The sequence below is a fragment of the Magnolia sinica genome, chromosome 4, assembly GCF_029962835.1.
Source record: "Magnolia sinica isolate HGM2019 chromosome 4, MsV1, whole genome shotgun sequence".
Taxonomy (NCBI): Eukaryota; Viridiplantae; Streptophyta; class Magnoliopsida; order Magnoliales; family Magnoliaceae; genus Magnolia; species Magnolia sinica.
In genome coordinates, this window is record NC_080576.1 from 98807594 (window position 1) to 98823113 (window position 15520).

General features: G+C 39.1%; 1 protein-coding gene across 4 annotated transcripts in view; it reads left to right on the forward strand.

The window, feature by feature from the left end:
* Positions 1-535: 535 nt before the first annotated feature.
* The window catches only part of LOC131243479 (uncharacterized), a 49858-nt gene continuing 34873 nt past the window's right edge, over positions 536-15520 (forward strand). The window contains exons 1-2 of one of the 4 annotated variants that reach the window (XM_058242859.1): positions 536-1050; positions 13303-14917. In XM_058242859.1, the coding sequence (XP_058098842.1) occupies positions 752-1050; positions 13303-14917 (1914 nt within the window). In that variant the 5' untranslated portion in view covers positions 536-751. Of the gene's footprint in view, positions 1051-13302; positions 14918-15520 lie in introns of those variants that run through there. The other 3 variants (XM_058242858.1, XM_058242857.1, XM_058242860.1) reach the window with 3 other exon arrangements.

The following is a 15520-nucleotide window of genomic DNA, read 5'->3' on the forward strand; positions in this document are numbered from 1 at the left end:
GTGAACAGGTTAGATTTCAAATAAAAATCATGTTGGGCCTTAGGAAGGTTTTAAGGGTGGGCAATAATCTTTCCACTGTTTTATTTGTGTTTTTCCTTCTTTCATGTATTTGTTTAATTGTGAATAGGTTGGATTTTAAATAAAAATTATGTTGGGCCTTAGGAAGGTTTTAACGGTGGGCATCAATCTTTCCACTGTTTTCTGCAGTGGGGTCCACTAAAGCTTTGGGTCTGCCTCATTCTTTGCTCATGACATCCACTGTTTTCTGTGGTGAGGTCCACTAAAGCTTTGGGTTTGCCTCATTCTTTACTTACGAGATCCCCCAAATGGATGGACGGTGTAGATACAATATATACATCATATGGGCCCACGGAACTTAGTGACGTCACTTCAGTAGCAAGTCTCGCTACTCAACCTGCGAGGCAATTTCCATCGCGGGCCCCACATGAGCTGTTTGGATACCTCACGCCGCAGCTTACTCGCACGTGTCCTGCTCGCGCTCCAATTTCTCAAACGCTGAAACGAACCAAGCGAGTAGGGGTGTCAATGGGCCCGGTCGGGCCTGAAAAGCAGAGTTTTAAATAATCCTGGCCTGAGGACCTGCCCGAAACAGTTCAAAATCCGGGCCCAGACCTGACCCAGGCCCGGCCTGTTGACACCCCTACTAGCGAGGGAGGAAAATCAAGCAAAACCCTACAAAAGCCCTCCTTTTTCTTGGCACTCCCGTTTCCCATCTCTCCACGGAAGGAAGATGCAGAATCTCGAAACAACAACAGCAGAAAAGCTTCCCACAAAGAAGAGAAAACGAAGAAACAGCAACCACAACAAAAACAACAACGACGAAGACGACGGTCACAACAACAGCAACAACCATAACGACATACCTACAACGACGCATCATGCTACTCTTTCTCCAAAAAAAGCAGCAGCAGCTGAAGAAAGAGAAGAGGGAGGACGCCCAGAGAAAATCCTCACAACACGACCCGGCGTAGACTGGAAAAATCTCGACTTCATCCTCTCTCTTCAGAGCAAAGAAATCAATCTCCAGAGGTCTTTATCTATCTATCTATCTATCTCTGTTGCATTTCCTCGAACACCTTTTCTGCAAGAGAGAAGCAATCGATACAACTATTATATAAACCGGACCACTGGAAGTTCGCACCTGAACTGGCCATCAAGACATCCCTGCTCGGTGGTTATACTCGATGTGGTGTATTATGATCTTAAAAGGAAGGATACGATACATAATTTTGATTATTGGGTTTTCAATTCTGACAAGTGGGAACGCATGCTTTTGTAATCATGACCATTGTTCTGTGGCGCCTCACTGCTGTTGGACCATGCCCCGAAAATCTCCTGTATTGGTAGGTCTTAGCCACCGATATTTGGACTTATTTTTCACAGTTGAATGTGGCCCTGTTGCTATATTTCTCTTCTCAATCATTTATTTTGTAGGCCATAAATTGAAAAGTTACGGCCATACTATTTTTGTATATGGTCCATCCATGGTGGGATGTAACAGAACAATGGCTGGATTACTGAAGCATGAGCCTACTCGTCAGAATTGGAAACCCACATATTTCGCAAAGCTTTTGCTCGCAGATCTTATAATTTCTTCGTGTTCCAAACGCATGCCACCATGCTCATGCAATGCAATCACAACTCCCCATGCGAAATACAACAAGAACCAAAGAGTTAACACTAGCAAGATATGTAAAATACTAACTTACTGGTGTTGGTTTCACGTCTCAACAGGCTCTACCTACAAGGTTCACACATCAGAAAACCAAGCTAAGAACTCTTTAATCTGCAAAGAACTACATAGAATGCCTGGTGAAGGTGGTTAGAACATATTTTGTCCTGCTACGGGCAAGGAGAGCGATTTGTTCTACTCTACTTTCTTTCTAGTGAGGGTTACAACTTACAACTACATATTTATAGCTGGAAAACTAAAATGTAGACACTTTAAACAACGAACCTAGACACTTTATTTTAACTAATGAACCTAGACACTCTATCTTAAACAATGATTGTAGACACTTTTATTTAAACAATGAATCTAGAGGCTTTAAATGAACCTAGATAGTTTATTTTAAACCATGAATCTATACACTTTACAATGAACCTAGACATTAAAACATTAATTACACAACAAGAAACCTAACACATTTGTAAAATATCTTCTTTGTTAATGATCCAATCATGGGTAGGCTTGTGGGTCCCCCATGTAGATCATCCACCAATTCAGCCATCAATCTCAGATTAGACTCTTTTGAGTCTTCTTGTTGCTCTTAAAATGATCCAAGAACTCCATCACTAATGCCGTCACTCGATCTATCTCGTCATCAGTCTCCCTTCTTAAGAAGAACTCGACCTCGAGTTTGCTTTGTCCTTCTCTTCTAGTACTTCAACAATCTGCTGCTCTCTCTTGTAGGGCATAAGGATCTTCTATGTTGAAAACATCATAAGTCTTCACATGATCAAATAGCTTCACCTTGTAGGCATTGTCATTAATCTTCTTTAGAATACGATAATGCCCAATTTTCTCTGCTTTAAGCTTGTTAAAAGTGCCCACGGGAAACCTCTCTTGTCAAAGAAAGACCTAAGCCCAGTCTCCCTCATAAAAAATCAACAACTCGCAACTTCCTTATTCTTGGCATTGTTAGCTTGTAGTTGTGTTCGCATCTTGTTATGCATTGCTTGAATGTTTTGAGCCATCTCTTTGGCATCCTCATTCACCTTTCCAAGATTATGGATTGGTACAAGTTCCAAAATATTAGTTAGACTGGCTCAATACACCAATTTCAAAATGGCTCATTTTGCGTGGACCTGTTGCCTGAGTTGTTGTAGGTGAATTATGCACGAGGCAACATGAGGTCCCATTGTCTTGAACGATGGCCCACCAAACTATGAAGCAAGTTACTAAAGCTTCTGTTAACAACTTTGCTCTGTTCATCTGTACGTGGGCGATAGGCAATGTTGAAGTGCAGGTCTATTCCTAATCTCTGCTACAAAGTGTGCCAAAAGTGGCTCATGAATCTAGTGTCTCTGTCGGAATTAATGGTCTTTGGTAGACCATGCTATCAAATCACCTCTTGGAAATGAAGGTTGGGCACATATGAAGCATTGAAAGTCTTTTTACAAGGAGAAGTATGCCATTTTAAAGAACCTCTCAACAACCACAAAAACATTGATCTAGCATGAAATCCATGCTGACATCCTCTCATAGTGCCTCGAGAACAATGAGTGGAGTATGAAGGCCGCTATTATGTGCATGACCTTTGGTCATCTGGCAAATATGACAATGTAGTACAAACTGGAGTCACATCCCGACAAAATCTGGGCAAAAAATAATCCCATTCCACTAAAGCAATTGTCTTGTTGCAACCAAAGTGACCTGACAAAGCACCTGCATGTAGTTCCATAACAAGAACCATGCTTTCAGAGAAGTAATGGTCCGAATCTTATTTGAACTGCGAGCTTGCAGAGGGAGCAATTTGGGATGCATAGTTGCGCATCCCTATATAGAAACCCATCTTGTATGAGAGACTCTCCTAGCTATCCTTGCTGCACATCTAACCAAATCTGCCAGAAGTCTAAATCCTCTCGATACATTTAGGAAAATATACCAAACTGCCAGAAGTCTAAATCCTCTCGATACACTTAGGAAAATATATCAAACCCAACTACAAGCACTAGTAAACTAGCCAATAATGCCACTCTCCAACGTAATGCATCAACAACCTTTTTGTGTCTATCGGACTTTTGCTTCAAAGAGAACATGAATTATTGCAAATAAGAAATCCACTTGCCATGCTTGTGGTTCATTTTATGTTGTCCATTATATATTTCAACGCCTCATAATTGGAGTATAAGATAAACTCCCTCTGAATTAGATAACGTCGCCAATGTTGTAGGGTATAGATGATGGCGTAAAACTCGATATCATAAGTGGAACTGAGTCCTAGCTTTATTGAGCTTCTCGCTAAAATATGCAATAGGCCTTCCATCTTGGCTTAATACTGCACCTATGCTGACATGTGATGCATTTGTGTCGCACCCCAAAATCTATCACCTGAGTATAGTAACCCTGGTGTCAAGTTCGAGGGGGTGAGATAGATATAGTATGAATATTAAACATTCACATTCATTCACCACATACTATGACAAAATAAAACTATAATTACATCATCTTCCACGATTAAAATATTCAAGTTTAATAAATCAATCATTACTCTCGAAACTACTTACTCCTTAACCAACTGATTAAATAATCAATCTACTATGGTTTGATTACAATGATTTTGAACTTTGGAGAAACAAAAACTATAAAAGGTAACAAGTCTAACATCCTTCCTCCTCTGGAATGCTCTCCTCTAACTCCGAACCTGATATGGAATATTTCCAAAGGGTGAGCTACAAATCCCAGTGAGATGGTCTCGTCCAGTTTATCACATATAATAATAATTTTGAAATCACATAAAACAAATATTTTCAAAAGGACTTTTCAAGATTCAAATAAAAGACCTTATTACTCATGCTTTTAGATATATGCATGCTATGCAGGATATGGCAGAATACAATAATCGTCACCATATGGTTAACTAATAGAATCACCAGAATTATTTTAATTAGGTTGGCCAACACTTTTCAATGCAACACCTAGCTTGGCAATGGTAATATTTTGCATATATACTCACCCATCTAAAGTGAACTTTTGGCCTGACAATGGGAACCTTTTATATGATGCTCACTCATCCAAAGGGCTCATTGGTGAGGAACCATTAAACATGATCGGGCAAAAATATCTCTTTATCGAACCTAGCAGCGGGAACCTTTTGCATTCCTGACATGCTCACCCGCTCAAAGGGTCCATGATAGAGATCCAAGAGATTCAATATTCCATTAAGATTTCCTGAAACCGTATACTTTCTAATATGCATCATGTTTACCAAACCCAGCATAGTTTCCAACATCATCACATATAATTTTCCAAAGAACAAAATTGGGTATCTAGCACAATGACATTGAATTTTTAGCAATAAATCCAACATTTAAAAATAAATCCAACATTTAAAAATAAAACCAATGAATCTGAACTTTAGGAAAATTACGCAAAAAGCCCAAAAAAATATGATTTTTGACTCATAATGTGGAATTTTGAGTATCGCACATTATAAGATAGGATTTCATGTGATCAGGTATACGAAACTTGGAATTCCCGTGCTCGGCGGTGCTTGATCTGATTAGGATTATAAAATTAATATATATATTTTTCAGAAGCAATGGGAAAATATTTATATTAAAAAAAAATTATAAAAATAATATTTTGATCCTTTGTTTCAAGAAATTTCACGAAAGATCGCTCAGGTTGCATAGTTACACAATCTGGGCACCGAATCTCCAATTTTCGAGCATACAAAATGTCGATCTCCAATATATTCATCTAAAAGTTCTAGAAAACTTGGGGTTTTTATGGAATTCCCTGATCCAAACGTAGTTTAACTAAAATTTCGGAGTTCTTAAAACAAAATAAAAAATTCTTAATTCTAAAACAGAATTAAAAGGCAACAATGTATAAGTTTGATTATTGCACAGGTTTCTGCAAAATAAATTATAAACTAACAAAATATACAACAATTAATCTAACACGTGAGAAAAAGCATGAGACCACTCAATGATCTAAATTGTTGAATCAACTTCTAACTCAGACCCAACTCGGTGTACATGACTTTTGTGAACAACGTGCACGCGAGGCTGCTCCACTCTCACGCTCGCTAGACTGCCCTCTCTCACGCACGCTAGACTGGTTGCTGAACTTCTCCCGAATGCTCTACACTCATGACCCTAATCCACTTATAACGCTACCACTGACTCCACTTCCCTGGCTCTAAATTTCTTGTTACAAGATGACCCTTCGAACTCTTGTTGGATGGTTCTAGCAACGTGAATTTTTCACATGCCGCCTCTTTTGGTTTGGGTGATTTAGATACGTGTGGTTTATTTTGGGTTTGGAAGCCGTTCATCATACGTACTGATGGTCCACACAATGGATGGTTTGGATTCTAAGATAAACGGTCTTCGATGGTTGTTTTAAATTCAAGAGTTTGGGCTGTTCAGTTCGCGCTGGATGGGTTTGATTGGTCGGGCTTGGGAAATTTATTAGCGATTGCACTTGCTGGATGGTTCAGATTGATGAGTAGATGAAGATCAGAATGTGGTTTGGATGGTCCAGATTGGTGGGTCACTGACCCCCACTATGACATGTCTCTTTCCTGCTGTAACTGTTGAAGAAGGAGAAGAAGTCAGAGATTGTGTAACGACGTGTGTCTGGAGAAGACACTTAGTTTGGGTTCTCGCAATGGCGTGTATTGTTATGATACCTTACTAGACAAACAACTGTAGATGCTTAAGTTCACATGAGTAACGTTTTGAGCTTGGAAAGATGTCCATTTGTCATACATTTTGATGGTTCAAACGATGGACGATTTAGATCTTGGTTGGTTGACCTTGAGTGGTTCCTTTAAAATCAACGATCTGGATGATTTGATTCATTATTGGATAGTTCTAATGATTGGGCAATCTCATTGGAAGGTTGGTCATGGGTCAAGCTTTTGGAATGGTTGATTCTTGGGACATCGATGAAAGCTGATGGCTGAGGTTTCCTGGTTGGACGGTCTAGATGCTGAGCTATGGACGTCTCTTAATGGGCTTATGTAAAAAAATAATAATTTCTACAATGGCGTGTGCTACTGCACCAACTCACGCCTCTCTACTGCTAAACGGTACCAATTGTTTCCTTGGTCTTGGTTTGCATGTGTAAATGGTCTGAATCAAAGATTGCACACTGCCCCTAGGATCATATATAAGGGTAGTCCTAATGGATGGTTTAGATTGACGAAAGAATGGTTCATAGCAAGTATTTTTGATTGGATGGTTATAAGAGGTTGATTTTGAAATGTACGGTCGAGAGATTTTGGAAATGGGCAACAAGCGGTCCATAGGGTCCATTGATGTGTAAAGAATTCAATGTCATTGTTCGCAATATTACTGATTTTATTGAAATATCCCCAATATTATCCTTATCTCCAGCTTAATGATATCGACAACATTGGCAGTCATACCCATGACATCGGTAGTCTTAGAAATTCTAGGTATCGAAGATGTATCACTAAGTATCGCCAATATTTTTGAATGTGTAAATTCCAGGTGTTGTTTGTATCGCCCATAGTTTCTACTTGTTAATTCCAGGGGTCGTTTGTATCGTTAGTGTATCGACGATATTTCAGTAATATTGCCGATGTATTGACATCTTAAAAAACTATTTATTAAAAAACATTCCATTTTATTTGTTGTTTTTTTTTAATTTTCATGGACACATGGTTATATGCGGTGTTCAAATTGTTGATGATAACATCAATCATATCACAATATTATCGCCATCCCAACATGGGCGATATCGAGACCACAGTCTTTCATTTCCTTCCGGCTATCGACGATTTCTCAACGAAATATCGTGTGTTGTCGCTATTCTGAAATATCAGTAGATGTTTGGATGGAAGTTTGGATGAATAGATGGGATGGTTGGACTGGTTTCTTATGACAACAAATGCTTTTAGGCCCCCATTAAATGAAAACTTATTATGTATGCATTCTTTTTGCAATTTTTTTTTTTTTTTGGTCATTCTCAAATATGTGTATTTTAACATCTCCTGAAGTTTCACCGAAAAAATCCACCATTTTCCCCATGTTTCCTCACATTTCCGGTTATTGACGATATCAATATTGTTTTCATATCCCCGGCTAACTAAACTTGTTGCGATACCAATACTTTGAACACTGGTTAACGTATGGTTAGTTTTGTAGATCAATTGCCACATTGTAATCTTCAGGGTGATAGATATAGAGTGGAGGGTGCGAATGCATGTATGGAAATTTTTTTTTAGTTTTAGAAAATTATGTAACCAAAAAATTCTTCCTGGAAAGTTTGTGGACTTTGGAAATAGGTCGAAACTTGGTCATATGCAAAAAGTAATATGGTAGATTCGTTGGGGAAAATATGAGGATCGTAACGATGGTTTCTCTTTAATGTTTGAGTGGGCCATCTAACCGATTTAGTGAAAAGTTTCAATGGACGATCATATAGCTTAATCTAGTAATGAAGAGTTTTTCCAACGACTAATTTAATGAATGATCGAGAATACTAGGTTGTACAGGTTCATAATGTTATGTGTGTATACGAGTGCTCCTTTGTGTATTATTACCTCCAAGCACAGAAAAATAATTTATTCTCGACAAAAAATTTATTCGCTAAAAATGTACAGGTTATTACAATTCATATATACATGAAATACCTTTTCGAAATCCGGTAGTACTAAAATCGGAGCTTCCAAAAATTTCTTCATAATTACCCTAAAGCTATCATCCGCTTCTTTTGTTCAAGTGAACAGACCTTACGCAGTTCGTTATTGGTGCCATGATAGTGCTGGAACTTTTTTATTTAAAATTTATTATTATTTATGAATCGGCGATAGAAAGATGTCAACCCATGGAAACTTTGCACCCCTTGCATGCTGGAAGGGGTAGGCCATTCCTGGACAACCATCACTTTCTATCAATTGTAATTCCTACCGCCGACACCATATGACTGAAGAATGTTACTCGATCGGTCACACAATTGCACTTCTTGACATTGGCATACATTTTCTCACTCCTTGGAATCCCGTATACTTCTTGACGGTGTTGCATATGAATATGCTCATTCGAGCTGTATGGTATGAATATGCTCGTTCGAGCTGTATAGTAATATATCATCAAAGAAAACTACGACAAACTTGTCAATGAATGGTCTAAGCATCTAGTTCATTGCTCGCATGAAAATGCTTGGTGCATTTGACAAACCAAATGGCATGACAAGCCACTCATAAAGCCCTTCGCGTGTCTTAAACGATGTTTTCTGTTCATCTCCTGGGCAGATTCTATTCTAGTGGTAACTACTTCTCAGATTTATTTTAGAGAATCCTTTGCACCAATCAACATATCAAGCATGTTGTCCAACCATGGAATGAGGAAACTGTATTAAGTTGTTTACTAAGCATGATCTTATTGATGACCCTACTATCCATGCACATCCTTCGCGATCTGTCCTTCTTAGTTGTTAAGAGGGCCGAAGCAGCACAGGGACTCATGCCCTCTCCTATGTAACCACGATCCAACAACTCTCTAACTTGCCAGTTGAGCTCCTCATGCTCTTTTGGGCTTATTTATAGGCTAGTTTATTGGGCAAACTAGCCTTGGGACAAGATCAATTTGGCGCTGTATGTCCTATATATGTGGCAATCCAATGTGCGAGTCTTAGTAAAAACATTTGCAAATTCCCTCATCATAAGCTTCATTACATTTGTCACTTCTATACCGCTCACTGTATCCTTCCTAATGATGGCAAATACTATCCCACTCTCTTCCATCTCTGATTTAAACCGTGGAAATTTATGTCTCTTAATAAATTGGGTTCTGCGGATTCATTCTCTCTAGTAGGACCTAGTATGGCTTTCAGATCATCTTTTCAAAAGGTGAAAGTGTTCTTCTAGCCTTGATGTACAACACTCTAGTCAAACTATCATGGTCTACCCACCAAGATGTGACACACGTCCATTGGTGCAATGTTGCACCGAGCATTATCATAATACTTTCTGGAAAAAAAATGAAACAAGTGCACGGGCAGAAATTGTTATCTCATTTGTTTCAAAATAAAAAAAGAGAAACTGTTATCTCATTACCTTTGTTAGACCAAGAAAGGTCGATGACTCGATATAGCGTATAACGCTTCTCTTTAGGGATATGAAGCTTGTTGATCATCTCTTGGGCCACGACATTTTCACAGCCGCTTTTGTCAATGATCATGCGGCGACAACATCTGTTAACCATGCATACACAACCAATCCTCATCCTTCAGAGCCTCAGGTGTTAATAGACTCTTTCGGACCACCAATGACTGACCCGAATCAGCATAAATAATGTCTTTTGCATCTTCCGCTCCCACTTTGTTATCATAAAAAAGATCATCCAAGTCATTAGCATGTGCTGCCCCATCACTATCGTCGCTTGTGTGCAAAGTTCTTGCAATGTGCACCTCCCTCTTTCTACATTCATACGAAATATGCCCCTCTCCGTATTCAAAGCAGTGGACAATAGCCTTGCTTTTCTCTTTATCGTCAATCTTGGCACCACGTTGTCCACCCGGAGTCGTGCAGTTGGTCTTGGGTTGAGCTCATTTGAGCCTAGTGCGCTGCATTGCATTTTTGGTATGACCGTCCTTACCAACCAACCCCTTGTCAGTTTGGTTACTTGACGATCCAACCCTTCCAAAGGTCCTCTTTTGGAAAATTTTGACGGCCAATGCGCTTTGGTCAGCCTTTATAACTATCCACAATGGACAACCAAAGCCTCTTGCATAGTCGGCTTTAACTTGCGAAGATAACACGCAACCAATCACCCTTTGTCTTCGTTCATGTTATTCCTTGCAGCCAAGTTGGGAAATTCTTCTATGCAATTATCAACATTTTGATATCCTTGATGTAGAGATGGAAGTTGTTGATATAGGGCTTGCACATATTCAGTGGAAGAAAATATCCCTTCATTTGACGCTTCATCCCCTCCCATGAAGTGATTAGATTTTCACCCATCCAAGGTCTTGATTTTTTAAGTTGTTCCCATCGAGCACTGTACAGATGTATGACCTTCCAACTTAATGGCGACCAGCTTCACATGTTTATGATTGGCTAATTCTTTGTATTAAAAAACCTTCTCCTTAACATTCAACCAATCCAAAAACTCTTTCCATTTCATAACACCGCTATACTCCGGGATGTCTAATTTAACATCCAATTCTCTTTTCTCTCTTCTTTAATATACATCCGCTCTACAATCTGAGGTCCTCTTAACTGGTTATCTATCACAAAACTCTTTATAAAAGTCTCCTCTATCTGATTCATCATTAAAATTATTATAATGAACCAATAGTTTCATGGGCGTTGGGCTAAGATCTTCACTTGTCTCCTTAACCCTTATATTTCCACAACATGGGGGTCGAGCAGATTGGGATTGGCTTCTCCTTCATCATGTTTACCTTTATCCCCTGCTCTGCGAGGAGGCATAATGACGAAAGAATTGATCCAAATCATCATCGGATCAAGATCGGGAGGCTTTAATACCAAGTGATGCAGTTACAACTCCCCAATGTGAAATATAACAAGAGCCAAAGAGTTAACACAAGCAAGATATATAGAATGTTGTCTTACCGATGTTGATTTCATGTCTCAACAGGCTCTACCAACAAGGTTCACATACCAGAAAACCAAGCTAAGAACTCTTGAATATGCAAAGAACTACGTGATTCCATTCTACTTTCTTTCTAGAAAGGGTTACATATTTATAACTGGAAAACTAGAATTATTATTATTATTATTATTATTATTTTGTATAACACAAACGGAAAACTAGAATCTAGACAACTTTAAATAATGAACCTAGACACTTTATTTTAAATAATGAATACAAACACTTCATTTTAAACAATGGATCTAGACACTTTATCTTAAACAATGAATCAAGACAGCTTATTTTATGGGCTTGGCACATGGCAGGTTTTAATATTAAAAATGGGGGTCAATGGCACATCTCTCTTCCAGCGGTGTGGTGGGTGACATGGGCGGAGAGGAATAGATGTTGCTTCCAAAACACGTCCCTTGCTTTAGAGACAGTGAAGGCCAAAGTCCTGGCTCTTGTCTCTGAGTGGAGCACGCTTATCAATCCCATGGGATGATTCTTCTTGCTGTTTTCTTTCCCTTTTCCTTTTCTTTGTATTCTTTTCTCGCCAGCTGTTGCTGGTGAACCTTTAATAAAATTTTCGCCAATCTTCAAAAAAAAAAAAGTTTATTTTAAATGATGAATCTAGATACTTTACAATGAACTTGGACACTTATAACATTAATTACATAATAAGATACCTGCCACAAATTCCTAAAATATCTTCTTTGAGTAATGATCCAATTATGGGGTGGTCTTCTGGGTCCCCCAAATAGATCATCCACCGATCCAGCTGTCCAATCTTAGATCACTCTTTTGAACCTTGTTTTTGCTCTCATAATGATCCAGAAACTCCTTTGCTAATGGCATCAGTCAATTTATTTTATTATCATAATAGGAGAAAAGCATTGATTTTTTTTTTTTTTTTGGGGGGACAGATGCATTGATATTTTTGGTAGAGTATTGGTAGAGTATGATCATTTGATGATTTGTACACATGCATTGCATTGTACACGTGGCATGCATGTACATCATCATCATCAAAGCATTGTCTTGGCTTATTTGGTGTTGGGTTTATGAATCTTGTTTCACCATGCAACACATCTACCTCAATCTAAACAACCCAAATCACGGGCTCCATTGCAGGTGTTTGACTTTGTTAAATGAGATTGTTTGGCTGATGCCAACTTCCAAGCAATGGATGCCTTTAATAAAAAAAAAAGCAATGGACATTTGTTGCTGGATTTGCTCAGCTAAACCCTTTTTATATTTATATTTTAACTGCCCCTTTTAATACAGTCAACTGCATGGTCAATATCATCAATTAGGGGTGGGTTTTTTGGACTCCGAATGATCTACAATGGTCCCCATGATTTATATGGTTTAGATTGAGGGACACGTGTGCCACATACAAAGGCAGTGTGCATTCACATGAGTCATTCATTCTGCCCCTGTATCCAACATCTTCTCAAACAGCCTTTTAACATGTGGCATACATGTGCCTCAGATCAATCTGTCCTACCTTGGCCTCACTTTAGATGGACATAGCCTCAAGCTCGGATCAATTGGGCAATCCTAACCTCCCACTAGTGGATATTGGCTTGTTGTAGTTCAACTGTTGACCATCTTTCATTTCACCATTCATGAAGGCTGCAAATGGGACAGTTTGGTTCATCTGTTCAGTGGGGTCCTTACTCATGGTTTAGTGGTAGACTCACAAGAGTTTCAACACTAAGGTCATGGGTTCGAGTACCCATTGTGGTGTGTGTGGGTGTGAGGGTGTGTGCGTTAAAAAGAAAAGAAAAGAAAAAGGTTCATCTGTTCAATGCTATTTTAGTACTATGTGCCATCCATAACCTGTACCATGATTTGAATGGCCTGGGTCAAGTACATTTATTTATAGTCATCTCTGACAGTATCTTGTAACTACTCTTCCCATAGTTCATGCATTTCTCCACTTACTCAGTTTATTTTATTTTTTGTTTATTATTGTAGGAAAGTTGAACTTGCTTTCGATTTTGTCAACTCTGATGCTCACAATAGAACCTGCAACTATTACAATCCCCAGTGTGAATCTGTGCAGTCGTCGCGCTTAATTCCCTTTCTCAATGATTGGATACAGTCGCTATTAATTTCTCCCGACAAGAAAATTCCCATCAAAGGGAAAGATATAGATCCTTGTTTGGATTCTCGATGCTGGGTTGTTTTCAAATTCTGCTTAGAGCAATCGTCTTCAGCTCTGAGCTTTTCGCCAAACCTTCTTCGTGCAGTTTCTCGCGTAATAAAAGATGCGTCATCAATCGAAGAGCAGCAGTTGTTTGGTCTGGTTTCCGATTGCTTTTTCCTTTTATTCTCATCACATGGCCTATCGTTCAATGCCAATGTCGATGTTTGGGCTTCTGCTTCTGCTGCAGCTCTTGATCTTGTGCACAAGATTTTCTCTGACAGTTTTAATCTGTCTGGTTGTAATGTGGGTGTCTTTCTTCGCCTTTCGTATTCAGTGCTCGAGCCTTTTGCTAATTTTTTGCGGGTCCACCCGAGTCCTAAAAATGTGTTTCCTGTCGTTGTAGACAGACTTCTTGAGCCATTGTTGACAATGCTGGTTTTGTTGGACCATTCGAGCAATGGAAGCAAAGGCGACTCAGCGGGGGGTTTCTTGAAAGTTGGGGAAGACATTTTGTTGAATGGGTTATTCCACTCGGCACATATTGATGGGTTCTTATGCATACGAAGTTCGGAGAAGTATGTCAAGTCGGAAGTGCTTATAAAGGGGGCTAAAGAATCGAAAGCGGTTGTTAAAAGCTATCATAAGCATTTATTTCATAAATTAGAACAGTTCGTGGCTGAGAAAAAGATGCTGGTGTTGGGTGGATTAGGACAGTTGCTGCTTTTGTTTGTTAGCAGAGTAAAAAAGCAGAAAGGAACTATGTCTTCTGTTGGTACGGAGGCAACGAGCAAGGCAGGGGTTTTGGGGCGATCAGAAAGTGTGGATAAGCAGTCTACTTCTGAAATATCTGTCAGGAAGCAGAGTTTGGTCTTAGAAGAAGCTCTTTCTTCTAGTAGAATGGATGAGGCAACAAGTAACTCGGTCTTTGATGTCTTTGTGCAGTTTATGGAGCCTCTGGTGTTTGATGTTAAAAGGTCTTCTGGAAGATGGTCCAAAGTGGGAGATTGTTCTGAATCGGTATTATTCGGCGCTCAACGCACTCTTAAATCTGTCAACAAGATACTCTCCAGTTTTATGCATGAAAAATTATATGTCAGGACGGAGGATACATCTGAAGGAGCCAATCATAATTTCTTGAAGGAGGTCTATGACACAATCATTGCATTTTCCACCGAAATGCATGTACACTGGTTATCGGCATTAAAGAAAGATGATGGGAGGTGTACTGAGATGCTACTATGGATAGCTAAGGAGGTTATTGTTGCTGTTGGGTATTTCTTAGAGATTGAATATGAGGTCATTGGGAATGATTTGGTTGGCTTGTGGCATATGATGCTTTCATACCTGGCTATTGATCTGTCTCTAGTGGATGCACAACATGTCATTCAGGAGGTTCTCCACCTTGGATGCCAGTTGGTTAATGTCTACAGTGAGCTTCGCCAGGTGGGTAGAGTGTTTTCCTGCTAATTGATGATTTACATGTTTGATATCATAACATTAAGGCTGTGCTTGATTGCACATAAGAATTGAATTACAAATAATCAGTTCGATGCAGAGGAAATGACCATATCATAGCTGCATTTGCTAGTGTTCGTAATGAGGAAGTTGCGCTGAAATAGCAGTGCATTCTCTTCCAAGTCCAATTTGATATTGCCGTGATTGCAACTTGGAGCCAAGGCCCTCTCTATGGATGGAAGGAATGTTTTACAATTTGGTCATTTCCACTTTATTGAGCTCATTGTTGCAAATCAATTCAATAGTGCAACAAAATGGAGTGCAAAGTAGCTGCCATGTGAAAATAGATTGATTGAAGAACTTTAGTGCACATTTTGTGGTTAATAGAAATGAGTTACCTCATTCTAGAATTTTCTTGTTCTTTTAGCTCAGTACAAGTACTATTTTTTCCAAATATTGAAGTTAGTCCAATGAGCTTTACTGCATCGTTATTACATGCCGGTGGGTACTCATGAATTGTGGGTGCTATTTTTGCAATGCATGTGGTCCTCGTCACAGTCAAGTGACTATCTATATTCTTGGTTGATTAAT